The sequence below is a fragment of the Falco punctatus genome (genome assembly GCF_963210335.1).
Source record: "Falco punctatus genome assembly, chromosome: 1".
In the NCBI taxonomy this organism is placed as follows: domain Eukaryota; kingdom Metazoa; phylum Chordata; class Aves; order Falconiformes; family Falconidae; genus Falco; species Falco punctatus.
The window spans coordinates 124,737,680-124,764,206 of NC_137580.1; the positions used below are offsets into that span (position 1 = coordinate 124,737,680).

Genomic DNA, 26,527 nt, shown 5'->3' on the forward strand with positions numbered 1-26,527 from the left:
CTGCGTGCTGAGGATGGCTGCACGCTCCTTGCTTTTCACAGCGGTCTGCATCACTTTCCTGGGAACAGAGGGATCACAGTTACTTCCCAGGAATCACCGAAGAACATCTCCTGGTTTACAACTCCCTCCCAAAAGCCAACTGAAATGATAAAATTGTAAAAAAGCCGATGACTATTTAAAAGACTCCAGTTCCCTTGTTTAAAGATGACCTGTGGACGCCAATACTACATTGCAATTTGTCATGTCAGCATCCCTCCAGATTTTACACTTTCGGTGTAAACTATTGACAAAAAGCACTAGGGACTGAATGATGAAAAGGATCATCTATCTATAATTTTTTTTTCTTGCTCTGAAGAAAACAGGAATTTTTGTCTTTTGTACCAAATACATGGGTTCAGCTGGTGTCTACTCAGATTTTTTTTTGGGTGCGATAACATTAAGATTACATCTGATGGTCAGCAAGGGCTTACTGCCTGCTGAGTAAGGAGTTTAGCAAGTGGCACCCCAATCCCTGCACATTAGGGAAAAGAGAAAATATAGATGTACTCAGCCCACAAGGCAGAACCTCTTTGCCTGCCCAACAGTTACTACCTGTTGTAGGGAGGGTGAGACCCATCCTGTTAAATTTATTACATGCTTCTTGGTTCTGCTGAAACAGGGCTGCTCACCGCATACGCTGCTGCCCTTTGGGGTCCATGCCCACTGATGGCTCATCCCAAAGCATTACTGTTGGATCTCCCAGGACGCTCAGCACAAAACACAGCTGAAATGGGAAAGACACCCAGGTCAGATCAGGTCTGCTTTTAATTTACCTGCAAAACTGTGGAGTTGTCCTGCTACATCATCTTAATCCCTGTGAATCTTTTAGAAGCTGAAGCTTTCGATTCCAAAATGCAGGAGGAACAGGGATTCAAAAATCCCCACCTCAGGTGTTCTTAGTTCACATTTTAATCTCCCCAAATCAGCTTTCCCAAAAACTCCCAAGCCTGCCAAAGATCTGAAAGTGGTTTTCCATCCCATTTACTGGCAGGTGCATGTGGTGGGGCTTGAAGAGGCGATTACCTTTAGCATTTGTTACACATACAGTGAGGGAGAGTGGGGAAAGAGGAGGGGGAAGGATCCTGCCAGGCTGTATTCAAAATTTATTGATGCAACCAAATTGTGTTGGGAACCTGCTGTGCTGAAGGTTTTCTGTGCACCACGTTCTAGGAAGAAAGAGCAGGATTTGCTCAAGTAGCGAACACAAACCTGACACGTACCTTTCTGGCTTCTCCAGCAGATAACCTCCTAGCTGGGATTTTTAAATGCTTCTGGAGATCCATGGCCTTTGCTATGCTGTGGGGAACAGAAAGGAAAAACACTGAAATGACCATCTCCGCTAATTCTGTGGTCAGGGGCACTGACAAACCAGAGACTAACATACTTGTTTTGGCCAATATGCATCACCTTGGGGTGATTATTTTTTGATTATTTTATTTTATTAATTACTTGGTTATTTTACTCCTAGCTCAGATGATAAATTACAGAATTTTTGCAGAAACTCCAGCTAATAATAAGTGCAGCTAATGAGAAGAGTGAGTTGCTCATGTAACAGGCCATGAACTGGAGCAAGTTTGATCTTTTTCCGGATAAACTAAGGCTAAAATCTTCAATGACAGGGACTGAGAACAGTATAAATAGCAGAAGATCCCTTTTAACTCCAGGGTAAGGAGGCATTGAAGGTGCTGTCACTTAGTCACACTAGCCAAGTTTGTTTGCAGAAAAACCTTTCCCTGTCCTGTACCCCTGGAAAGGGGAAGAACTGAATGCTAAACCCCTTCGGCTTCGTACCGGCTGATGGTAATGGCTGCGTCTTCCTTGCCCATCCCTCTGATGGCAGAATACGCCTCCAGATGCTGCTGCACGGTGAGGGCTGGCCAGAGCGGGTCATGCTGTGGGCAGCAGCCCAGGCTCCCCAGGCTGCCCAGCCCCGGCCCCCCAGCAGTGGTCCTGGCACCCCTCAGCACCTGCACAAACACACACGCCTCCACCGCTGCAGCGTGTTACTCCGGGGGGAAGCAATGAGCCCCTTGGAAACACACTTACACATTCTCCCGTGTTGTGAGGAGCCTCAGAAGCACAGGGGAAAGGAGAGCCAGCATCGCTGGAGTGACCACCTGCATCTACTGCGGCTTCTGCTCACCTGAGTCCAGGAGAGCATGTTCCCAAAACCAACCACACGTTCCGTGTTCCCAAAACCAACCACACGTTCCGTGTTCCCAAAACCATACAACCATAAAACTTTGGCTAATAGTACGGACATGAGACTATCTTTTCCTAGTAACACTTTTCTATTTCAAACATTCAGTCCCAAATCTGTAACCGCAATGGTATTTCCCCTCCCCCAGCACATGTCATTAATCATCCTGCATATAATTAAGTGATGGATTGTTACTGGCCCAGCCCTGTTCGCATTCGTTTTCAATTTGCTGGTTTTGCAAGGCTGTTTATGAAGAGTGTTGGTTTTCATCCTTTTTTTTTTTTTTAGAAGTCAACATTTCTTACGGGGTTTGTGAAATTTCACAATGGGGTGTCCAATGCACGCCCAAGATTTTGTGCAGCTTAAACCCTTAAATCTGTAACATTGATTTTGATGCAACCTAGAATGTGCTTTGAGTACATCAACACTTTCTTCTCACTTCTGCAAACAGCCAGGGTTGCATGTATATAAATTCCCTGACTTAAGGGCTGCCTTGCCGGCTTGCCTTATCATATGCTTAATTTATAAAGGGCATCAAGGTCATCCCTCCAGCAGCTCCAAAGGCATCACCTACCTCCCCAGCAGTCATCATTAAGTGTCCAGAAATCATGTTTATAGTTGTGCTTTTTCCAGCTCCGCTGGGTCCTAACAGACCTAGTACTTCTCCTGGAACAAATATGTAAGAACTGTTAGTAATAACTATTGTTACTAAGACCTTCTTCCCTGTGTGCTAAGCAATATCTATAATTACAGTAGGAGAAAGGATCGTTCATTAACTTATCCCCCTGAATTAAAACTGTGAACACAGTAGCCTGGGTATGTTGGGTCCAGTTGCACACAAGAAAATCCTAACAAAAATATGGTCCCCAAATGTGACTTTCACATCAGAAGTGAGCCGTTACATAGGGAGTGCAGTAAAATACTTGAACCTTTTTTGACACTAAAAGTGAGGTTTTTGACAGCCACTTTCTTCTTCTTCTTAAAGATGGAACTGGCTTTCTTGTCTTCGTATTCCTTGCGCAAACTGTTGACAATGATAACAGACTCCTGTGAAGAGATGAAGTAGGAAATAAAAGCTCTTCCCTTCTCCTGTGAGACAGCTCATCTATTCTTACCATTAAATAGGACTCTTTCAGGAGAATTCTAATTGTTAAATTAAAAATTCAGGCAGTGGACCAACAGAAAAAAAAGGAAAAAGCAGAATGAGAATAGAATAGAGTGCCAGCTAAATTCCTTCTGGTGCCAGGGTGACCGTGGGCTGGATGGCAAGATGTGCGCTTGGGCATCAGATCAGTAAATAATAAGTGTGTGAGCTAAGAAAGCAGAGACAGACCCGATGACGGGAAATGCAGAAGAAAACAAGCTAGAAGGCTGGTTTCACCTCCTCAGGTGGCAGGGAGGCCATCACACTCCGCACCCTCTCCCTCTCCGCCTGGACTTCTGGGGGCTCCTCCCCAGGGGGGTCCCTGTTCTGACGGGTGGCTGCTCTCCTCTGCTGGATCCTAAGAGCAGAAGAGGAGAGACGGTGTTGCTGGGAATCACTCCCCAAAAGGCTTGGTTTGACAACTTCTTTCCCAGGGCAGTGCCAATGCACCGCCCCGCAAAATTTATTTGAATTCAGGGAGCTATTCCACAGACAGCTGTATATCTGCTCAAATATTTATTCATGGGGGGAAAATTAAAAAAATAAAAGAAATCCCACTGGCATGGATGAGAAAATAATGGCCAGATTTAGCTATTCCTTCATCAGTATCAACCAGTCCCCTGCGCGACACATGCCAATGATCTGTTCAAGGAGAATTAAAATACACGCAGTGGCAGGTTTTCAGACTATTTGGATGTCTAACTCCTAGCTGTGTCATGTTGGCTAATGTTTGACGAGTTAGTATTTTTTACAGATCTTCTCCCACATGACTTAGGTGGTCAGTCGTTGGAAACAGATAAGCAGAAAGCCGGGAGCAGGTGACCCCAGCCCGATGAAGCTTTAGGGGGAGTCTCTATCCTGCAGAGAGCAACGCTGACACATTTGAAAAGGAGTTAAAATGTTGGATTTCAAATTGTGACTTAATTTAGCCAGCTGTAGTGAAATGTCCTGAAACCTCAGCTATGAATCTTAATCTAAAAAAAAAAAAAAAGCTTAAATCCCATGAATTATTCTCTCTAGGACACTGTAGTGCAACTGACCTATTGCAACACACTGGGGAGGAATTTGCCTCCAGACATATTCAGGGAAACTCCAGTAAGTAAAGTCAGAAATTGTAATGACCCAAAGGAATAATAAAAATCCCTCCCTTCATTCTCAGTTTCCTCCCTTCCAGATAAACTGGTTAAAACTAAAAAATATGAGCTTTAGTCACAATTTGCAAAATGTTTTTAAGTTTACTCATCCCCTCCTCCTGCTCTCAGGGGTGAGCCAGGAGGGTCTTTTGCCTGGCTGTGCAGCACCGAGCCCCCCGCAGACTGGGATAACCGTGGCTCACGAGGCGCCTGGCTGCTGGGACACACCTGAAGATGGGATCAAGTCTCGGAACTGCTTCTCCATATCTCATCTCCAAACAGCGCAGGAGAAAAGCAAAAATCACACAGTGGATGTAAGGCTAAAAAGCAAAAATGTATTAGATTTGCATGGAGACAAGGTAACAACAAACTTGATTAAATTAATAAGGGGATGCAGGAACCTATCTCATTTAATTCAGCTATTGAAAAAGAAGTTAAATTGATGTTTCGCATACATTTCCATCTCATATGCAGATCGTTTGCAAAAGCCTTGCCTTCCTACTGCAGTTTTTGCTCAAATAACATGCACCCCAACAGATATCCTACAGGATTAGAGATCACATCATCTTTCTTTTGTAGAAGTAGCATTAAACTATTAGGTGATTAATAATATCTCTGCCTTATATGTGAGCTCCACTTAATCCCTAGCCCCCTTTTTGCCAACCTTTGCATGTATGGTACAGCATCCAGGGGTCACTTGAGACACAAGCCTGTGATTACTTGGATGTACCTCCCCTGCCAAAATTTAACATGAAACTTTGACCACATATCATATGCTCTACTTAGGGGGAGAGTTATACAAGCCCAGTGCAAGTCCAGTGCACCATAACAGTCATCCTTTCCACAAGAACCACCATCAAATTGTTCCTTACTGCAAAGGCTGCTACAAAGATGCGATTCCACGACTCAAGATCGGTACTGTGATACCAGAAGAAACGCTACAAGATAAAACCAAAACAATTAGAAAAATTCCTTAGAACGGTGAGCCTCAGTGCAGCGTCAGAGCAAGTGTGGGATGTAGGGATGCTTAGCTTCTCTTCAGGATGGGATAAGGCAGGTTTGGTCTGTACTTATTTTTTGGGTCCATAGTGCCTCAAAGAGTTGTGGCTACGGCTAATTTAGAGGCACCTCAAATCAGCCAGGTTAGATCAACCTTTTCCATCATCGCTTCTCTCTTCCCAGTCCTTTTAACTCCTTCTGTCAGCTCACTTCATCTCTGCAGGTCTTCCCACTCCACCACCTTCCCTTCCCGTGCTACCCTGGCTGTCAGCACACGGTCACTGTAACTGCTCTTTGTAACTAAACAAACCAAAAACGTCCCAAGCAACCCAAGGATTAACAAGTCAGATCTTGGTCCCTTCTCACACTCCCCAGCTTGGACCTTGCCTTCTCCTGTTGTCTTTTCTCGCTCTGTCTTTTTGACAGTTGGCACTTTGAGACAGGGAATTTGGAAAGCGCCTCTTGCTTTTCCAGTTTGCACCATTAGGACCATTATTGAATTTAGTAGGACATGTTCACTTACTGGTGTAGAGATCATCAAGCAGCCCAGCAGTGGAAATGTAGGAACCAAAGTAGAGAAGGTGAAGTAACATGCTTCATGTAGGTCACCGAGTACATAGAGAGTGACATTCACCTGGAATAAAGCAGAAAATGTATTTTCAATGTTAATGCATTGCTGCTAAAAAATAGGCACTGATTTGGGTTATCCTGTTGAATACTAGTATATTTGAAATGAAATCTCAAGTGGCAAGATGTGTACGTCAAACACTTCAGAGCGAAAATTCACTTCACTTACCAGAATGAAGACGAAAGACCAAATGTAACGATTGCTTCGTCCCGTGCGAAATTTAAAGGCAATTAAATAGATGAGGAGGACAAGGGATACTCCGTAACCAATGACGCAAATGATCTAGAGAGAGAGACTGATGTCAGCGACACAGAGATTGATGTAGATATATGAAAATCTGCCTAGAGCAGTATGTTTCCATTAAAGTATTTTAAGAAAAACTCGATGCAGAACAAGGGAGGGGGATTTGTGTTTGCCTGTTTTCCCGCACGCAAAGAGCTCACCAGGGGCAGGACAGTGCTGGCCTGCAAGGGGCAGATGCGATTGAAGAGTACCATGACCCCAAACATGAGGCACATCAGGGTCCAGAACAGTGGGACATCCACCAGTGCCTGCCCACACCAGTATGCTGAGGGGAAGAGCCCCGCGAGCTGCAGCTGGGCGCGAGCCTGGAGCTATGAAGCAGACGGGAGAAGGGACCTGATTCAGAAAAGCCTGAAACATCCATCCTGCTGCTCCTCCTCCTCCTCCATTACCCCCGCTCCTCCCCTCCCTGGCTGTGCCTTCCCCTCCTTTCCAAGCACTTTCAGTTCTTTGTCAGTTCTACTATTGTGTAAAAACACATCGTTCTTAAAAAGAAGAAGAAAAAAATAATCCTCCTGACCCCAAAGTATTTATTAACACCCAAATTGTTCTGATTCCCCAGTTCCCTGAGATGCAGGGTAACGCACTTGGGTACAACGTCGTGCTTGTGTGGCTGTATTTCTTCTGGCATCCCACCCAGGTGTGCCAGCCAGCCCCCCAGCACACGAACTACTCTCCACCGACATTGCGTTTGCATTCACATTCACTCCTCGTGTGAGCCCCCTTAAAGCTCTTTACCTTGTAATCCTCCATGCTGCTCACTGCAAAGTAAGGAGGCAAACCAGCAGCCAAAATCAGCATGTAGCTGAGGCAGATGAAAAAAAACTCAGTCCTCACTTCTAGGCTGTGTGTCTGCAGATGAGAAATTCAGAGTCAACAATAATCAGCAGCTGCCCAGGGAAAATCTGGCTAGTTCAACACTCACAGGATGGTTAGACATGCAAGTGAGCAACAGCACTAATGGTAAATCATTTGCATTTAAAAACAAAATCTAAGGCAATATAAAAAGAGCGTTTAACACCTTAGAATTTGCAAAAAAGTAATGGGAATTATCTTTAACAATTTACAGTTGAGACCATCTTTTTGATGCTGATTCTTGCCAGATGGATGCTGAAGAAAGGTGGGGGTTGCATGTGTTACTGTTGTATTCCTACCGTATTGCCACGCAGCACGAGCTTAAAGGTTGTAGGGCACTGAAACCCTGCAGAGCCCTTAAACAGTGCAGAAGAGAATTGTCACTCAATGGCACCGGGATTGCTGGCCGAGCAATGCCCCCAGGAGCTGGCCAGCAGTGGGACCACTGACCCCAACTCTTGGAGGTTGCTCATCCAACCACATCTCCAAGCTGTCCAAGTCCTTATCACTTCAGGATGGCTATTTCAATTAATTTTCACCAAGAAAGGCAGGACACTCACATTGTAAAAGGGCTCGCTCCAGATGCGGATGCGCGCGGTGCAATTAAAGAGCCTGAGGAAGGTGTTGCTGAGGATGTTCATGAGCACGGGGAAACAGTTGATGGGTTCTGCACTGCACATGACCGTGAACCGGTAGCTCTGCAGATGCAGGAGAAAAGACGTTACCTTGATGGCCATGAGAGGTGTGAGGAGCTGACCGCAGCGAGGGGTTGGGAGGGAAGCAAAGACAAAAGCAACCAGACGGCTTTACTGGTGGGTCTGCGAAGACCGGGTGGTGTGCTAACTGGTACCATGAGTGAAATGATCAGTAAAGACCACAATTTCTGGAGAAAAGCATAAAAGAATGAATGCTTTTCTCTAAAGATCACCATAAAGAAGCACACAGTGGAAAGAACCAAATATAAACCTGGTTTCCCACAAACAGGACTACTGATATTATTTAATACATCAAGCAAATACTCTCTCTTCTGCTGGTGTGTATGTTTCTCTGTGCCTCACTTCAACACGTTTCAGAAAATCCTGTTGACATGCAGGGTGAAAGAAGAAAAAATAGCCCTCACCTTGCCTTCCAGGGATATTTTTATAGCTCCATTATATTGTGGAATGCTTGTGATGTTTTTTGCAGGAGTTATTTCTGGGATTATGTTTTGAGTCTTCAAAGCAGAAATGAAATCCTCGATTTCTGATCCTGAAATGAAGTCAAGAACAGAAATCAGCATAACCAGAAGTTTTTTTTCTTGAAATAGTTTGATATAGACAAGTTCCCACCTGCAAAGCAGAGGTATGTTAAAAAATCCCAAACATTCACAATCTATGGAAACTTATCTTTTCTCTATTTTTTTTTAATTAAACTGGTTAAACACAGCATAATATTTCCATACTTAGTTTGTTTATTGCTCTTTTTTATTTTTTCTTCCAAATTTGCCTGGTTCATTACTTTTTTTAAATATTGGCTACTCAGTTTTCATCACTAAAGCTGCATTTGCTTTTGCTCAAAAGAAAACACCTCTCAAAGCCAATGTATAAAGGAACGTACAGAACGAGTAAGTCGAGGCTGGTCTATCAACTCTAAGAGGACTCAGAGTGGTGCATGAAAGTGAATCAACATCACATGTTCTTCTTCACCTGTATCATTGAAGATGAGAAGTTTTGTCGACTTATTTTGAATTTTCTCTTCAGTGGGAAGAAAATACGAGCTAGCCGTGATTTCCCAGCTAACAGAGCTGTCCCACAGTTGAAACCCAATGAGAAGCATCAGCATTGGAAGGGTAAATACTCCAAAGAACAGCAATCTGGATGGAAAAACAGACCATAAGTGGCTCCATGGAAACTCCACCTTTGCCTAATTGTGCGGTTTATGTTGTGAAAGACAAAGGGAAATTTGGAAGTTAAGCAATTCAAAGCTCTACCAGTAAGTTCCAACTGTCCTTATTACTGCAGCTGTCAAACATTTCCCACCTAACTCTCTGCTGCCAAACACCTCCACCAGTATGTAGCCCTTCCCGCAGTCACTCACGCGGATGATCAAACCCTTTGAAAAGCATCAAGCCAGCACAAGGGCTGCAGAGCAGGTGAGAACTCCGGTACTTACATGGACCTGAGAAACTTTCCTTCGTGCTTTAGTTTGAAGAAGCGAACTCTCATCACCGCACACACTTGCTGCTTCCAGAGCGCCATCCTGCTCGCTGCCCTGCTCCCCCGTTCGGGAAACACCGGGAGGCTCTTGTCCTTCTCCTCCAGGTCTCCATTTTCTGCGTGTTCATCACAAGAAATACCATTATCCACAAAGAGCGTTCAAAGGACACATTTTTATCACAAACAACAACAATCTTCTGTTCTGAATAGAGAAACACTTCTATCTTTTAGCCAGAAAAGAAACAATGGCAGAGAAAAGGGGCCATAATTTATCCAGAACATAATTTACATCAGTGAATTCAGACTGGCTGAACCTGGGCTCATGTGGCAACACATCCAGTATCTTCACCGGCCTTGTGGAATGTATTCTGTCTAGTTTATCTTCTCCCATCTCCCAGTCTGGCAAATACCCTTCCAACATCAGTCCTCAATTGTGCTTAAAAGCCTGTGCAAAATCAAGACTGAATCATCTAGACTTCTCCAGGAAGATATTCTTCACTAAAGGAAAGCTGAATACAGCTGCAACTCCTGACATACCAAAAACTACCAAACTTCACATTTTACTGAAACCCATTAGATACTCAATTAAAACATATGTATAAATGGAACCTTAGTCATGCCACACTTGCAAATTGAAGTCAAAGTTTTACCTTCTTGATCAATGGCTTCTTTGCCCTCCAGCTTCAGGAAAACATCTTCCAGGGTTGTCCTGCTAACCTCATAATTAACAACCCCCTGGAGAAAGCTGCTCTCGAGGTGGCTGAACAGATCTGCATGACAGAAACCACCAGACTCAGCCCAGACATCAAGGCCAGCGTCGAGCAGAAACTCACACTGGCATGATTGACATTGCACATTCTAGCATTCACATCATTAATCTCCATAACTTAAAAGACACAGCAAAATTATCGCACTCTTTAGAGGTAAGTAGTAGAAGATTCAGAGTTCTTGATTACCATGGGCCTTCCTGCTGGAAGAACTATCCTGCAACCAGAGGAGACTCAGTGGATTTTAGTTTGTAAATTAACTGGTGGTTTTTCTTTTGTTCATCTGCATTATTAAATTTAGCACATCCATTAGAGGCTTCCTTTAAGGCTGATATTTATGCAGCTTTGGGCTTCCTAATTCCACGCACAATGGACCAGGGAATACAATTATTCTCTTTACAGCAACTCTACTTTCTGCTTTTCCCACCACTTGGTTTCCCTTTCCAATTCTGGCGCAACGACAGGCTTTTCTTACCTGGGAAGCTGTCAGCATTTTCCAGAGGCAGCATGTAACACAGCTCGCCCCGTTTCTGTCCTTTGAGCACGGCATCGGGGATGTACTGTCTGACCAGGGACGATATGAGCTCAGGGTCACACAGGTCAGTTATGCGCGCCCTGTTTGTATTAAAAAGCAATTGCTAGAATATTAAATGAGGAAAAAAACCCCAAAAACAACAAAAAAGAAAAGCATCCATCATCCATTTAAAACACAAAGCCAGTGGTCGTTCCTCAAGCCGTAGGGAAACTTGCAAAACTGGGCAGCATTTCAGTGGGAATTTTTATAGACATTGCAGCACCCCTGGTTTTGCCATGCGTGCAAGTTGAGGTTAAGAATAATGATCCTGCCCCATACTGCTAAACCAAGAATGCCGAAATTAGAATCCAAAGAAAAACAGCTTCACGTTAAAGCCATTGTACGTTGCTCTGGCACCATCAAGTATGAGGAAATAGCAATTCATTTTACTCTGGTCCTCTTTTGGCTGTGAAGGAGGTTGCAAAGTCATTTGAAAGAGGTTGCAAAGTCATTTTAGCTACATGCTTAGAGCTTTCAGGATTGGGTTCCAAAGAAAAGCAGCTTGCTATCCAAAGCAAGATATTTTTGGCAGCCTCAAAAGTCTTTTAAAATGAATTGTCAAGACTTCTATTACTCTCTATAGAAACTCTATAGAGACACAGACTGTACAAGGAAATATATCAACTAGAAGCTTTTCAGCAAATGAGTGATGACCAGAAAGAAAAGGATTTACCTTAAGTGATAGCCAATTCCCCATTTTCTCTTCAAGTACAGAGATGAGCCAACACACTGTAACCTCCCATTTGAGAGGAAAGCTTTCCGATCTAAGGAGGTATGAACACAGAGGATTTAGGGGGGATTTACAACAGTACAGTAGGCTGACCTCGCTCTGCTCCTTCTGAACTCAACAGACATTTTTATAATGAAATCAAGACGAGCAAAACCAAGCCAGTGCTGAAGGTTTTAGTCTTTTTAAACTGCTGCCTTTCTCCTAAGCATCAAGGTTAATCTTTTAATTATGCATTCTTACAGGCTTGGGGAAAATTTCCCATGCCACCTGGGAGCAATAAGGAAATAGAACATATATTAAACTATCACTAATTTGCGTGCGTTCTGCTAGTGGTATATCCAGATAATATGCAACTGCTTCATCCTGAAGCAGAGCACGAGCAAGGTCTTGGAGCAGCACGTCAGTCGAATTTTAGCCTTCGCTCTGCCTGGGCTGGGCGCTTACTGCCAGAGAAAACACATCGAGCAAGCACAGCCTGCGCCGCAGCAGGACCCAAAGGTGGGCTCTGCAATGGGAAACCCTCACTGGCAAACCGTCATCGACCACAGCGTGAAAAGGCGAGCTCACCAGCATGAGCATCCGCCTCCTCCATGGACTGGGTCGCGAAGAGCGTCACGCGTCCAGCCTGGCGTTCCTTCAGAAGGTTCCACACGTGGTGCCTGGAGCAGGGATCTAACCCGGCTGTTGGCTCGTCTAAAAGCAACACCTGCAAAGATGAACAAGGTCAGAACTCCGCATGTCCAAGCCGGCATTTCTGTGTTTACATCATTTCATTTCATGCTTTTGATGATCTCACTAAGAATAAAATGCATCCTCAAATATCAGCCATTTTTATTGTTCTTTCTCCTGTTACAATATTATTACCTTTTTAATGTAAAAGATGGTTCTCATTGACCTAGATTCCTCGATCCTGCCAGCAGCCAAGCTGAATTAGAAGGTCAGCAGACTTGGAGTGCCAGGGGAAAAGTACAAATGCCTGTGCGCCAAGTCCAAATGCAAAGCTACGTGCTAAACAGCACACGTTGTGTGTGTGTAAACATGACTGGTCCCTACCTGGGGATTCCCTAAAATTGCGATTCCAAGAGACAATTTTCTTTTTTGTCCCCAGTTCAGAGCATCGGCACGAACGTCCTGAAGGTTGGTGAGGTCCAGCATCGTGAGAACTTTCTGCACCTTAGCAACATACAAAGACAAGAGCCAGATTTCCAAAGCACTGGTTGCCTTTTAATTCATAAATAGCCACACACAGTACAGGAGACTATAACTTCAGGATTTGAAACTTATCTGCTTTAAATGGCTTTGCTTAGAGATAAATACTGCAAATCTGAATCCTAACTCTTATGATGTGTGGATAAGAACTGAAAAAACACTTTTCTCCCAAATTAGGATTGTTCTCATTTCCACAGAACAAGATGCTGGTGATAATTTTTTATAAAGAAAGCTCCAACTGTCCAAGGTGCCACAACACAGAGGCCGGTGACTGACAAGCACATACCAACCTCTTGCTCTACTTCCTTTGGCTGAATCCCCTTGACGTGAGCAAAAGTTCTCAGGTTTTCCTTCACTGTTAAGGCTTCAAAATGCAAATTAACTTGGGGACAAATCCCAACCATTGCCTGAAATCCTTCCATATGCCATACTTCAGAAACATTGTAGCTGTATATCATCGCAGAACCTGCACACAGGAATGAATGAAACCAGTTTCACACTGTACAGCATTTCCCAGTTACAAGGGGAAAGCTGGCTGCTTTGTGTTTGTACCTTTGACATTAATTCCAGCATTGTGGATGTTCCTCAAGTGTTTTGTTGTTTGTTTTTTTTTTAAAAAGCGAAACTGTGTTGTGCGAAGCTTTAATACCACTCAAAAATATTTCAGAGCACCAAATCTATCCCTTAAGAACTAAACCGTATTTCCTATAGGCATGCAGCTCATGGAAAACATCAAGCCAACCAGATGGAGCAATAACAGCCTGTGAATGCCTGCACACGTGAGCGTATCCCTAAGGGATGCGCTAGCCCTGAAGCTCGTGTTGAAGGACCAGTCTGCACTGACAGCAAGCCAGAGTGAGGGAAAACTTGGGGGTTTGCATCTTTACTCCCTTACGCTTGAAAAAACAAACAGCTTCTCCTCTTCAGCATTCAGGTCCATCATCTTACCTGTTGAAGGCTTGGAAAATCCACTGAGCATGTGTAAGAGAGCAGTTTTTCCAGATCCACTGTGACCAAGTAATGCAGTGATCTGGCCTTCATATATATTTAAGGACAAACCTGTAACAGAAATAGGATACCATTGGGATGGAAGTTTGTGAGAAACAGACTTGCACCTGCAGCTTGCTGCCATGTATGACACAGGAGTGACATTTCTTTTGAAGCTGAGAGGCAAAACCACAGATCCAAACCCATGGGTTACATCTTCACAAGTTAGGACTAAACTCAGTAAGGAACTTGTAGCCCTGCCTTGATTGAATTGACAGAACAAGCATATTAACTTCAATAGTTACAGAAATTTGACTTGTGTTCTCTGTGAGGTTCGTAACCTTTTATTTTAGCATGGCTCAAGAGAGTCCACAGAGAGAGAGGAGCCCATAGCCTTTCCAACACGTGAGATTTCAAGAGCTATTTCAAACTTTGCTACCTCCTTTCCTATTGTTTGGGTCGAGTTTTTTTTTTTACTCAATATAAACCTTTGAGACCATATTGATAATTTCACCATCATCTGGAGTTCTATTTAAACAAAGACATTTAACAAATATCCCCTGACTATGCTCTGATGATGCCCTCTACCTGCGTACCGGCCGCTGGCAGATGTGCAAGTGCTCGAACACCGCTCAGTCAGCGACAGCAGACTCTGCTATAGAACCAAGTTTTGTTTGCCCCAAATAATTTACATTTTGAAAGGAAGGTTTAAAAGGGGATTTTTAGAGTGATTCATCCCTGCAAAATCCACAGCTTTTAAGGACACTTCTGCTGTTGAAAAAAAAATAAATAATAAACAGACATTTTCCTGGAGTGAAGAGGAAGATAACAACCTGGTAGAAATTTGCCGGTAACTTACCCCAGCAGAAATAATCATTGCATAATGTATTTTACTGGTGCTGAAGGCAGATTTAAGTACATCCAGTACATTTCAAAACAGTTCGTGTTCATATCTAGTGAAAAATTAAAAGAAAAACAAAACCTCTCTTACCCCTTAAAGCTTCGGTTCTTTTGTCCCTCTTCTTGTATATTTTTGTAACATTGTTTAGTCTAAAGGGAAAGGTAAGCAAGTCATTAGTGTTGATTCTCACAATTTTGGCATCTTTCCACTGCCTCAAAAACTATGTGAAGAATATTCCCCAACCTCCTCCTCGTACCGCTCCTGCTCGGTCCCGTCTGCAGGAATGGCTTTATGCAATTTCTTTCCTGTTCGCTCAGCAGAATTCGCTGATGCGCTTTTCTACAAGGTGTTTAAAAGGTTTCGAAGTCAAACTCAATGAACACGCAGCGAATGAAGCACGAGGCCCCAGGGAAGGAGATAACATGTGGTTTATACAATTCAAAGCAATGATGTAGTGAGTATTTTAGCAGATTTACATTTGCTTTCTAGTAATAAGCAACGGGTAGCGGTAGCGACAGGCCAGACTAGCCCTGGAAGGATGGCAATAGCGGTATCTCGTGCAGCACGTGCCATCAGCCATGTTCTTAAAGACAGCGGTGGAGGGGAACAGACTCACTGCTGCTGCTCTGCGGAAAGTGTGAGGCAGCAAGTCAGTCCCTGGTACAGGGATGCACCATGTCTGATAAATGTTCAAATCCAGCTCTAGAGCAGAACAAAATGCTGAACAAACCTTCCCTCCCACATGTGTTCTATTAACATCATCTGCATACATCAGATGGCTCAGTCCAATGTTTAGCGGTGTAAGTGGTCTGTGCTGTCTAGTCAAATAAAGCATTATATTTGTCATGCCTACAGGAGCCTTTACCTGATCGCTTCCTTCCCATCAAAGCCTGGAGGCATCGGCTCGATGTTATTGCTGAGGACAGGATGGTGGCTGCCCTCGGTGACAGCCTGCACCCCCACGTAGCCACTCCTGGGCTTGACCCAGTACGACGGTCTCAGGAAGAAGGAAGGGGGGTATGGCACTCCGTACTTCCCTGATTCAGAAACAGAGAAGGTGAAATATCAACCAAAACCTGCTGGCTGCCCACTTGACTCTGACAAACACCGTGCCCAGCCACCTCATCCTCTATGGCTGCACAACACAGACTTCCAGTAGCCACAAAGGGATCGGTAAGTTCGCAGTTAAAGCTGTCAGCTCGTCCGTTCTGTAAATGCAGGTGGGCAACAACCACAACATTGATTGTTCATTGACAGTTTCTTTGGCCCAGAAGGTGTAGGAAAATCAGGTCAAATCCTACAGTATAATTTTAAACCCACTGGTTAAGGCTGTTGGACTGGGATCTTAGTGCCTCACTGCAGGTTTTAACGTTCCTTTTGGAGCCTGGTTTTGAGACAGGACTAGATGAGGTAGCTACATGCACCCAGCTCCTGGGAAAACAGGATCCTTCCCAACCATTTTTTTCCTGAGCAGTACAGCAAATCCAGGTTTTGTCGCCTGACGTACCGTGGCAAGGCTCATTGCTGTTAAGATGCCCTTCCACAACCTGACCAGCTCACTACAGCGGCTACCTGTCCCATTGCTCCATGTAGATTACAGGTTTCTCAGTTCTCTCCCACCATCCCTTTGGCAACTTTCCCCTTACGAGAAGAAAAGTGCAAGGAAATGTATGTTCTTTTCCTCACATTTCTGCTTACCAGGCAAAACCTTATCAAAGTAGATGGCCAACAGCAAATACAAGACACTGTCAAGGCTCAGTATGAGGTACAGGTTAAAGAAAGGGTACAATTCTGGTGTAAAGGCTGGTCCATATTTGTCTAATTTTATCATCTAGGCAGAAAAAAAAGAGCGCAAGTTAGATATAACACTTCCGTTACCCAGAAATACTATGTGCAAGCCACTGCTGTGTCATCATGACCGTTTCTGCCAGGAACCCATGCCCGCTCGTGATCACGATGCTGTTTGTAAGCAGGGCAACACTTTATTATGACCATGAGTATCAGAAGTGCTTCAGTAAGCTGAATTCAAATGTGTGCTGAAGTTACTACACCAGAAGAGTGATGCACACGGTATTTACTAAGGCAGCATTTCACGACCTCACGGTTCTTGCAGATCTTGGTACCCACCAGACACATCCCACTGCTACAATAATTTCCCAGAGATCAAAAATTATTGTATATATAAAGCTGGTAAAATTCATGAGGTATTTGACAGTCCAGCTATATTTGTTATGAATTATCATGTATTATTTGAAGTAAACTTTTATTTTTGCAAAGCATCTAGAGCAGAGGGGTGTGGTTGGGTCATTGTGGCAATGTGACTCATGTACAGCAGCTACCGTTATCTGTATACAGCCCGCAGCGTGTTTGTTGTGGGCTGAGCTTTCACAATGTGCTGGCTTTTAAATTTGCACGTACCTTTGAGATGCCAGCTGTAAAGGCAAAGGGACTGAAGAGATTAAAAATCCATTCCAAAGACAGTGGTAGGTTTTCAAACAATGTCCAAAAGCCCAGCAATCCAAAGATGATGTGGAGGACAAATGCCACAAAACTGGCAATATTTGGCTGCTTTAACAAGGAGCAGAGCATGAAACAGAAGTGAATCTGTAACAGAGAAAATCAGTAGTTAGCAGGATGCATTTCTGCTGGCAACTAAAAACAACAACATGAAAATTCAATGAGTAAAATGAGAGACCCAGCTGAGTTTCAGTTGCACCCCTAGAGATGCACATGGCACGTGACAAGGCTTGCATCATTTAGCTCCGACATTTAGGGCAGGTTTATAGGGACAGATGGATCAGACCCCTCTCAACCTCCTGAGGTGGCTGGATGCAAGGTGGCAGCCCCAGCCTTCCCATTAACACTGGTGTTAGCACCTCTCTTTACTCTGATTTTGAGTCAGAATTTCCCAAAATATAGTAGGAGTGATATATTACCCTTCAGATTATAACAATAAATCCCAGTAGTGAAGGTATTTTTGTTGCTTTCTCATGCAACGGCCAGACCTAGAGGACTCTGTAGTCTCCCAGTTTCAGATGTCTTAATTTGGAAATGGAAAAAAACACACAGCATTTAAAAGGACAGAAAAACAGACTTACAGATGCTATGCCATAAAAGAAATAAAAAAAATATATTTCAAAAAAGTTGTGGTCATGGATGACTCCTATAATCGTGATCGGTGTCAGCAGACTTGCTGTTATTGAGATGTAAACGGTGTACAGCAAGCTCCAGGACAACCTACAAACGAAGGCACAGTTATTTTTGCCTCTGTACAAGACAGCACTTGCCACAACACAGCCAATACAAAACACTCTTTTTAATTCAAATTTTTTTTTGTATAAATAAAAAAAGAAGTGTAATTCCAAATACACTTCCACTGACAGTTCCCAGTCTGGAAAGGCGCAAACACCCATGTCCCACATCCACCCAAATCTCTGCAGATGCTGATGCCAGCAAAGAGCCACGGGGCAGCTAAGCAGAGGCTCTGCAGCCAGTCCCACTCATTCACATGCTTTCCCTAATGATGTGAAATGCCCGTGCTCAGGCGGCTTTGGAAGGCTATTTATCTAATTAAGAGGCTACGTCCCCCTGTGCTTCACCATTTGCAGTTTTCTCCAAAATCTGTGGTTTCTTCACTTTCTGTGTTTTCTGAGTGTACCCACCCATTTCCTGAGCAACACCTCAACACCAAGAACCTTGCTACACGCATCTCTGCTACACAGAGTGTTCTTTCTTTTTTTTAGGGGGAGATGGGGAGCAGAGCTAACTATAACAACAACAACAACAAATCCTGTATCAGAGCAATGTTCTTGGAAATCGAGGTCCTCCAGCAAACGGTACGTTACAGGTAAAAAGCAGCAAAGGTTTTGCTTCAACAACATGCAAAAGCTGGTTTCCGAGAGCCCAGGCGAATGGTTAGGGGATTGCAAATGACTGCTGCTGGGGCCTGGGGAAATACTGCTGCTCCGCTGAGTGGTGGTACTGGACCTGCACCCACCCTGCAAGCTAGGGTACATCTTACATACATAAGATAATACAATTCCTAATTATGGGTTCATTTCTATGAGACTTACCAGAATGAGATATCTTCCAATCCCATTGCTCTCATTAACACCTTGAGCCTCTTTTTCTCTCTCAGAACTTTCACTGATAAAAAGTATATATACGGGGAGAAGCACAATACAACGTAAACAATGAACCAAATATAATCCAGTTTATACAAAGGTTTGATCAAGGGTGATTCCAGACGAACGCCACTAATTGACTTCATCTCTTCCCAGACAGAATGGTTTGTTTTCATCTAAAGAAAATAAATTAGCCATCAATTTGATTTTCTGCAATGGAACAGCCAACATCAGCACAAACAGGTTTCCATAAGCATTACAATTATTAGTTTGCCAATAACAATGTTACATGTATAAGTGGCAAATATAACAATATTTAGCATCTTTTTGCATTGCCTTGTAATAAACACTAACACTGCACCCTGAGCCATAAGGATCATCATTCTTTTAACTTTTGAATTATGCTATGTATTTAAAAAGTTAGTGATCACAGAAAATGAACTGGTTTGGTGGTTTATTGTTTGGTTTGGTTGTTTTTTTCAGTTCACAGGTAACTTCAGAAAGAACAGAAAACCTATTTTCCAACCTGATCACACTTACTTCTATGACTGCTGCATCGATGCTGGACTGCACCGATAGGAAACCTGTGTACCAGTACGAAGGAATTTTGCAGCTACTTGATGAAAAATCGAAGCAAGTATCTGTAGGAAGGAAAAAAATGAAGAATTTAATCTCTATATTTCCATATACGTGTACATAAATGCTTGTGTATAAGGTGTGGGGTTCAAAACGTATTTGACCTAAGAGTCAGGAAATCAAGATTTAGTTTTACTCAGCCTTTTTCCCGAGGCAGTCAGTTTTTCTCCAAGAATAATGTAGTACTGGGAGTTGGTGGCTTTGGCTCCATGGGCCACCACACACGGCATCAACCCCATCTCCAGGGCCACGCTCAGCTCCCCTATCTTGGCAGGAGCCCAGGCTCTAAGTACGGCCACCGTAACCGTGCCCAGCACCGAGGGCAGGAGCGGAACCCCTCTTGGAAATCCAGCACATCTGGAGCTGGGGTCACATCTGCAAAGAGCTACTGACTTGTGTAGATGGAATAAATCTCCTTTCCATCATTCCCATTTTCCAAGACCAGATCTTTGCAAAACACTTTTTTTTTTTTTTTTGCCCATCAACTGATGAACTCACTTGATTTTTGTCTGATAATAAACTTTTTGTTTCAGATAGCTCACTACTTTAGTCAGTAAATAGGGGTGCATTTGGGCAAAGCAGTAGTAGTGTGGAAAAATATGTGCAGGTTTATGTTTTAACATATTAGATGTCCACGCGCTGTATGTTAGATGTACATTAGCGCACACAATGCTCATTTTCCAGGCATGATTTGACATGGTAAGACATAGAAGGGAGAGGGACAAAAAGGACCGCGGATAATGTGTACATGGTTCTTAAAAACATTTTGCTCTGACATTTGTTTCCATACAAGTAAACAAAATGTCAAATCCTAATTAATATCTTTCTTGAAGCATTTGGCACATACAGCCTCAATCCCTTCCGAGTGGCATGGCACCACAGGATCTAAGCATTTTTTAATGTAAAAATCAAGTTCTCCGGTTTCATTTATTTTGTTACCAATGTGTTCAAAGGCATCATTCGGAGACACCACACTGTAGCTTTGAAATCTGAGACGATACGAGAAGTCATCGTTAAAAACAACACCAATAACGTCTTCCTCAAAAACTCCTCTTTTTTCCATTTTTTTCTCATTTTCCATCTCTTCTATTATTATACCTGTCATTAAAAAAAGAAGATGAAGAAGAAAAAAAATAATCCACTGCAGCTGAAACTTTGATTAGCCACACAACAGCATCAGCCACAATTCGCACCCTCAGAACTGCGCTGTCCGAATGCTTTTCTCCCCCCAGCACAACGAGGGCTGTGTCAGGTCAGTTTGGACAACGCATCTGTAACAGGGGTTAAAAGCAGCGTTACCCTTCATTGCGGAATCCGAAGCCACTTTGCTCATTATTCTCCTGGTGGTGTTTGTCACGGGTGTGTACGTGAGCGTAACCCCCGTGGCGTTAAAGGCTGGATCATCTAATCGGCCGAGGAAGTCGTAAGGGATTTCTTGCCGCGGGTAGTGGAATATCAGACTCGATGATATTAGTATCACTAAGAGAAAAACCACTGACGTAATCCATTCCTAGATGAAGGGAAGAAAATGCAAAGGTGAGTGGCAGCCCAGTGACCTGGAGGTTGGAAAGCATCTTCAAGGACCCTTCTTGGTCCAGCTCCTCCGGCCGTGAATGCCTTCTTTCTATAAATGAGGAAGAGCTGTTTCACAGGTGTAATAATTTTAAAAGATGAGGAATGTTCCAAGTGAAAAACATGTTTTCTTAGTACCAGAGCCAAGAAGGTCTGCTGATAATTTTACACCCATAACCATGAACTGGACATTGTGTTCCTCAGTGCAGCAATGGATCAACAACCAAAAGCAACAAGACGGCTTTGTAACAAGCCCTTATTATGCTGTGATGTTGCAGTGCCCCAGGAAGAAGTGTAATTTCTGACATTTTCCAGAGAACCACGTTACCAGCTGAGGCTTCTCATATGTCACCTAGCATAAAAACAATGCAATGCAAAAATACTTTGTAGTGGAAATCTTTAACTCCCCTTTGGAAGAACTGATACTTGCCTGAAAATTTTCTGTCTTCATCCTCCATATCAAGAGAATATTTTTCCATAGGAGAGCACGGGTTTGCCAAAATATTTTTGAGGCTCTCTTGAATATCCCTTGCATTTTCCCAGCTAGGATGCGAAAGAAAATAATAACGTTTAGAATAAAACAAGTCACTGGCAGTTAATATATTTCCCTGGGTAAACATCACTTCTGAGGAAGCCAATAACACGTCAAAGGTTAAGAACTCTCGATTTTACAGCTGGGACAACCAAGGAGTTCAAAGGAAATAGTCCAAGATTGCGCGAGGCAACGGAGAGGTGGGTTGGACTCTGCTGCCCCTTCCACGTGCACAGATCCATCCTTCATCCCAAAAAGACTTTGGAGAAAGAGGCATTCAACTGGCTAGCTAGAGTTTCATTCCTTATCTACGTAAAATTAACAACAGAAGAGCTCGTCTGTCCTGTACTAAAAATGGGAGAAGATTGAACGGCATATAGATTCAATTTATATCAATCTATATCAATCAAATCTATTCCAAAGGAAGACATAAATTTTATTTATTTATTTATTTATTATTCAGTTGTTCAAAATACTGAAAGCATCCATGGTGTGCAGCAGAAGTGTCAAGTCCAGCTCCTGGGTGCAGTAGCTCTGGTTTAAGCTGCACACCTGAGCTGAGCCTCAGACTGCATTTCTTACACTGACTTTACGCCTTGCCTTAGACACGCGGTTTGCTGGCAAGCCCCTGCTCAGCGGCTCTGGATATTGTAATTAGACCCTAAACCATCCCCGTTACATACATGCCTTCCCTCCACATTGTCTACAGGTGGAAGGTGGCTGCCACCCAGGAGGCCAAGTTAGGAACACCGGTTGGATGCTTAAAGTAGCCTAAAACTGCCTCCCCTAAGCAGGTGGTAAAGGACCAATTTGTTCTTTTTTCATCCTAATGCTAATATAATGAACTGTAACTCTGGTATAGCTAGAGCAGGGCAGCATTAACACACCAGTGTCTTCCTCTGTATCCTCCTAAATACTGAGCAGGGAGTATTTATTTGAGATATTTTTATGGGGAATATTTACTTCAGCTCCAACTTTGATCACGTGGCCAACCAGCAAACACCCTGTGCAAAAACAACAGTGATTTCAGAGTTACTGGTTTCCAGACTTTCCCAGAAGGAGAGCAGGGGAGGAAACCTCAGAACATTTTTTTTTTTTAATTTTAATCCTTTAAAATGGCTGAAACCAAAAATCAAAGCAACCTCAAATGCACAGTGCTCTTTTCCCCTTGGACATCGTTTCCTGATTTCGCGGATCAGGCAGCTGGAGTTAATAAACGGTTTTACTACTCTGTTCCTTTCATTGTTTGTTTTTGGAAGAATTAAATATTTGCGGACTCCAGGGGTGATGGATCCAGAATCCCTGTTTACCCTCTGACTGTTAGCACAGGGCTTATCTCCCCGGCGCTCCGCTTTCCCTGCCTGGAGCTTTCTCCCGTGCTTCCCCACCACAGCCTACAACGAAGGGTAAAGGCAATGAGGAAGGGATTTCTAGGAAGTGCTACTTTTTTGCCCCGGTCTGGATTTCAGTTGTTGTGAACTGAAAGCAGCAGCCCAGCCCAGCCCAGGATGTCGGGGCAGTAAATAAAGGTTCAGGCTGGAGTATTTGGAGAACATGGACGGAAAACTTGATGGGCTTCTAAAAACTGTACTGAATCTCTACAGATGGAACAATCACCTCATTAAAAAAAAAAAAAAGACGGAGCAAAACAAAAACTTTTCAGAAAATTCCAACTAAATTTCTACCACTTTTCATCCTGTTTTTGTCTGTGGAGCAGGAAGGAATTACTGATGGAAGCTGAAACATGACGCCAAAAAATCCACACAAGTGATGGTGCCTACAAACTTAATCAGGAAGAATTTAACTTTCGGTGAGGTATCACAAGACACAGAATGTAAGCAGGAAAGATGCCTCCACAAGACCTGAGATTCCAAACTTCAGATTCAGAAGACAGAAACAACCATCAGAAATTTATTTGGAGGCAACAGCGCTTGAAGAATCTTTCAACCAGTTAAGAGCATCATTTGTGAAACTGGGGATCTCTGGAAGCATTTCCCTCCGGAGGGCTCAATAAATGCACCCGAACTTCTCACTCTCCAGGAACACGGTCCCCCAGCGTTGCAGTGACTTTTGTTGGGATCCTGTGTCTAGCTCTGCTACACCAAAATCTGTCCCAGGAAAGCACGTCCTAGTAAATAAATGGAGTGGTTATACATCTCGGGGATTTCCTATTTGGCATGTCCTCAGATTTCCCCCCCCTCTAATAGAAACCAAAGAGGGCGTATCGACTCCCTACAAGCCAGCTGATCTTCAGGAGTGCTGGCAGGAGCCTCTCGATGCTGGCTACGAGCAAGCAATGTGCGCCGCATCTTCTGCTTCCCAGAGGAGCCGCCGGCTTTCCGAGAGCCAGCGATTAATCCCTGTGTGTGGGGAGTACAGAGGTGAACGTGCTCCCCCCATACCCTCCTGTTTGCCAGTTATTGCAAACATAAAACATGCCTCTGGCCCCTACCCAGCCCTGTCTTTAACTCCTGATAAGTATGAGACAGGTTTGTACTGACTCTACTCTTTAACACATGGGGTTTGAAATAGGATTTTTTTTCCTACTCTAGAGAAAAAGCAGCTCTAAGCTTGCTCTGTAGCAAAGTTCAACAAATCATACAGGGAAGTGAAATTTTTATGCATTTTTAGAAGCCTTTATTAGCGATAGCAAAGCCAGAGGAGGGGAGCGAAGGGAGGGATCGTTAGCCGTGAGGACCCAGTGCTCAACCTGCAGCTCTTCACTTGGAGCCAAAGCACATCAGCAGCGAGAATCAAAATCCACACATGCCCATAAAGCAGAATACTCTTGCTCCTTTGCTTCTTAAACATCTTGGTGTGAAGCTTAACACTTGTCAGAGAACAGAGTTGGAAAGCACAGCTCTTATTCATTCAGCATCACACTATATTAAAATAATAAGTAAAAAACTGATCACCAAACAACCCCTGCATGAAAACGCCCTGGGTATAATTTTTCCCTTAACAAAAGAGCAATATGAAACTCCTTACCTGGTAATGTGTTTCCCATTAGAAATATGCCTCCTTCGGCTCTGATATGTCTGGGCTCCTCGCCTCTTTGCACTCCTGGAGAGGGTTCAACGCTGTAGTACAGCCCAGTGGCCATGCCCCTCTCCCAGCCTGACGTCAGAGTCTGTCCTGGCGGCGCAAACGCTCCCAGCGCTTCTGAAGCGATGACCCAAATGGGGAGCAATACCTACCCCCAGCTGGCCTACAGCGCGGAGACACCAACACGGCGTTCTGCAGGATTTAACGCAACACGTGCATCGTGTGCAACGTAACAGCACTTACAAGTTCAGGACAGAGTGGCAGCAGGAGAGCTGTGCTGCCCTGAAAAGGGGCAAAAGGAGCTCCCGGTCTGTGGCCAAGCAACCTCCTCGTCCTGCCCGAGTTCTCAAGAGGAAAGCTTCACCACCTTCTCCTCATCTTGCTCAGAGCATGAGTCAGCAAGCACGCCTTCCTCTGCAGAGATGAACTGGGTCCAATGACCAACAGGATTTTGATCTCTTGTTTCTCTTTTCCCTCTTTGTTTTTAACATTTTTTTTTTTTTTTTTTTTTTTTTTTTTTAGTTTCCCCTCCTTTTAATTGCTTTTCCAGCAGCTGTCACACAGCTGGAATCAGAATGAGTTTGTTGGGTTGTGTTGTTTTTTTTTTTTGTATTTTTTAAAAAATAGCTTTCAAACGGATCTGCTTTCAAAACAGGGAGGTGAGGAAATCAGATAACCCAGGAAATCCAAATGAGTTGGAAGGGTGGACAGCCACATGATAATTCAACTAGTTAAAGGAATTTGACTGTCCTGGAACTTCAACAGCTTGAGGATTCTGCATCTGATTTGCAGAGCTGACTGAAAACATAAAGGCTGGCTGGTTGTTGCTTAACAAAAGGCTGGAGCTCTTCTGCAGCTGCCGATTTACTCATTTTCAAGGAATGAGCTAATTTAGGAGAGGAGCAGTGTTTTCCTGCATCACTTCCCATCAGCCAACAAGGGAGAAATGGGGAAGGTTATTCTTACTGGCAAAAAGAAAATCTGAGATGCATTTCACTAACAAAACAGTACGTTTCTGACCCATATCCTGTGCCATGGTGTGCTGGCAGTACCTGGTGCAGTGCGGAGCCTTGGCATGCCTGTGCATTAGCTGCAGAAAATGCATCAAAAATGCATTTTAACATATAGATATATATATAAAAAAGATACCTGTTGTGAGTGCTCCCTGGGGTATCCCATCCTGCATACTGGGACCCTAATCCAAGGCAACCCGTTGGGGCTTCACTGAAAAGCAGCTAGAGAGCACATAGCATCTCAAAATAACATTAACTAAATCCCCAAGCATGTCCCACAGGATTGCTGAGAAGGGGGCTGAGGGCCAGCCTTGGATCAGCCCATGTACCTGCCAGGAGGAGGAGAAGGGCTGGGGATGGAGCCAGTGCCTGCCCCCCCCCCCCTCCCCCCGAGAGGGCAGCCCAAGCAATGCGTTTCAGGAGAAAGGAGAACTGAAAGCTCCAGAAAACTTGTATCAAGAAGCAATTCAGCAAGCTAAATTAGGGACTTTCTCAGGATCTCTTAAAAAATAGCATTACCAGAGAATGAATTAATTTTACAGCTTTGAAAAAAAAATAAATGGCACACCACCCTTTAACACATCATTAAAGAAAAACTAGTATGAAAACCTGGGAACCTGCACCGAGTTCAGATTAAGTTTCTTTGGGGTCATTTTCCTCCCCACCGAGGGGTCCAGGGGGCACAAACCCCTTCCACTAGGTGCTGAACCGACCCACAGGGCTGCAGGAGGACCCCTCCATCCCAGCAGCGGGTGGTGCCGCAGCTCCCGCGGCGGACCCCATCCTCCATCCCCACAGACCACGGCTCCACATCCCAGCTCCAGCTAAACCAGCGCCAGAGCGAGCACCCATCTGGCCACCCAGCCAGTTCACCTTGGGCACAGCTCCAGCTAGAAAAATGATTTTTTTTTTTTTTGCAGTGGGGTTAATATTTTCAAGTG

General features: G+C 43.9%; 1 protein-coding gene across 2 annotated transcripts; it reads right to left on the bottom strand.

Annotated features, from left to right (window-relative positions):
- Positions 1 to 4,793: 4,793 nt before the first annotated feature.
- LOC308067135 (ATP-binding cassette sub-family A member 9-like) lies at positions 4,794 to 25,581 on the bottom strand. 2 transcript variants are annotated; one of them, XM_080395465.1, is made up of 27 exons: positions 24,517 to 25,568; positions 21,427 to 21,539; positions 20,724 to 20,934; positions 20,364 to 20,522; positions 19,329 to 19,429; positions 18,738 to 18,964; positions 17,763 to 17,901; positions 17,083 to 17,268; positions 16,363 to 16,495; positions 15,530 to 15,701; positions 14,755 to 14,813; positions 13,725 to 13,835; positions 13,067 to 13,242; positions 12,621 to 12,740; positions 12,135 to 12,273; positions 11,511 to 11,601; positions 10,739 to 10,878; positions 10,147 to 10,266; positions 9,453 to 9,612; positions 8,987 to 9,153; positions 8,422 to 8,549; positions 7,862 to 7,999; positions 7,185 to 7,298; positions 6,587 to 6,757; positions 6,312 to 6,425; positions 6,039 to 6,149; positions 4,794 to 5,454 (listed from the first exon to the last, which is right to left on the bottom strand). In XM_080395465.1, exons 1-27 carry the CDS (start codon positions 24,629 to 24,631, stop codon positions 5,311 to 5,313), a joined length of 3,759 nt encoding a protein of 1,252 aa, XP_080251591.1. In that variant the 5' UTR covers positions 24,632 to 25,568; the 3' UTR covers positions 4,794 to 5,310. The 2 variants fall into 2 exon arrangements, with proteins under 2 accessions (XP_080251591.1, XP_080251590.1); XM_080395464.1 differs by lacking the exon at positions 4,794 to 5,454 and having other exon boundaries at positions 5,561 to 6,149; positions 24,517 to 25,581.
- Between the last annotated feature and the right edge of the window lie 946 nt (positions 25,582 to 26,527).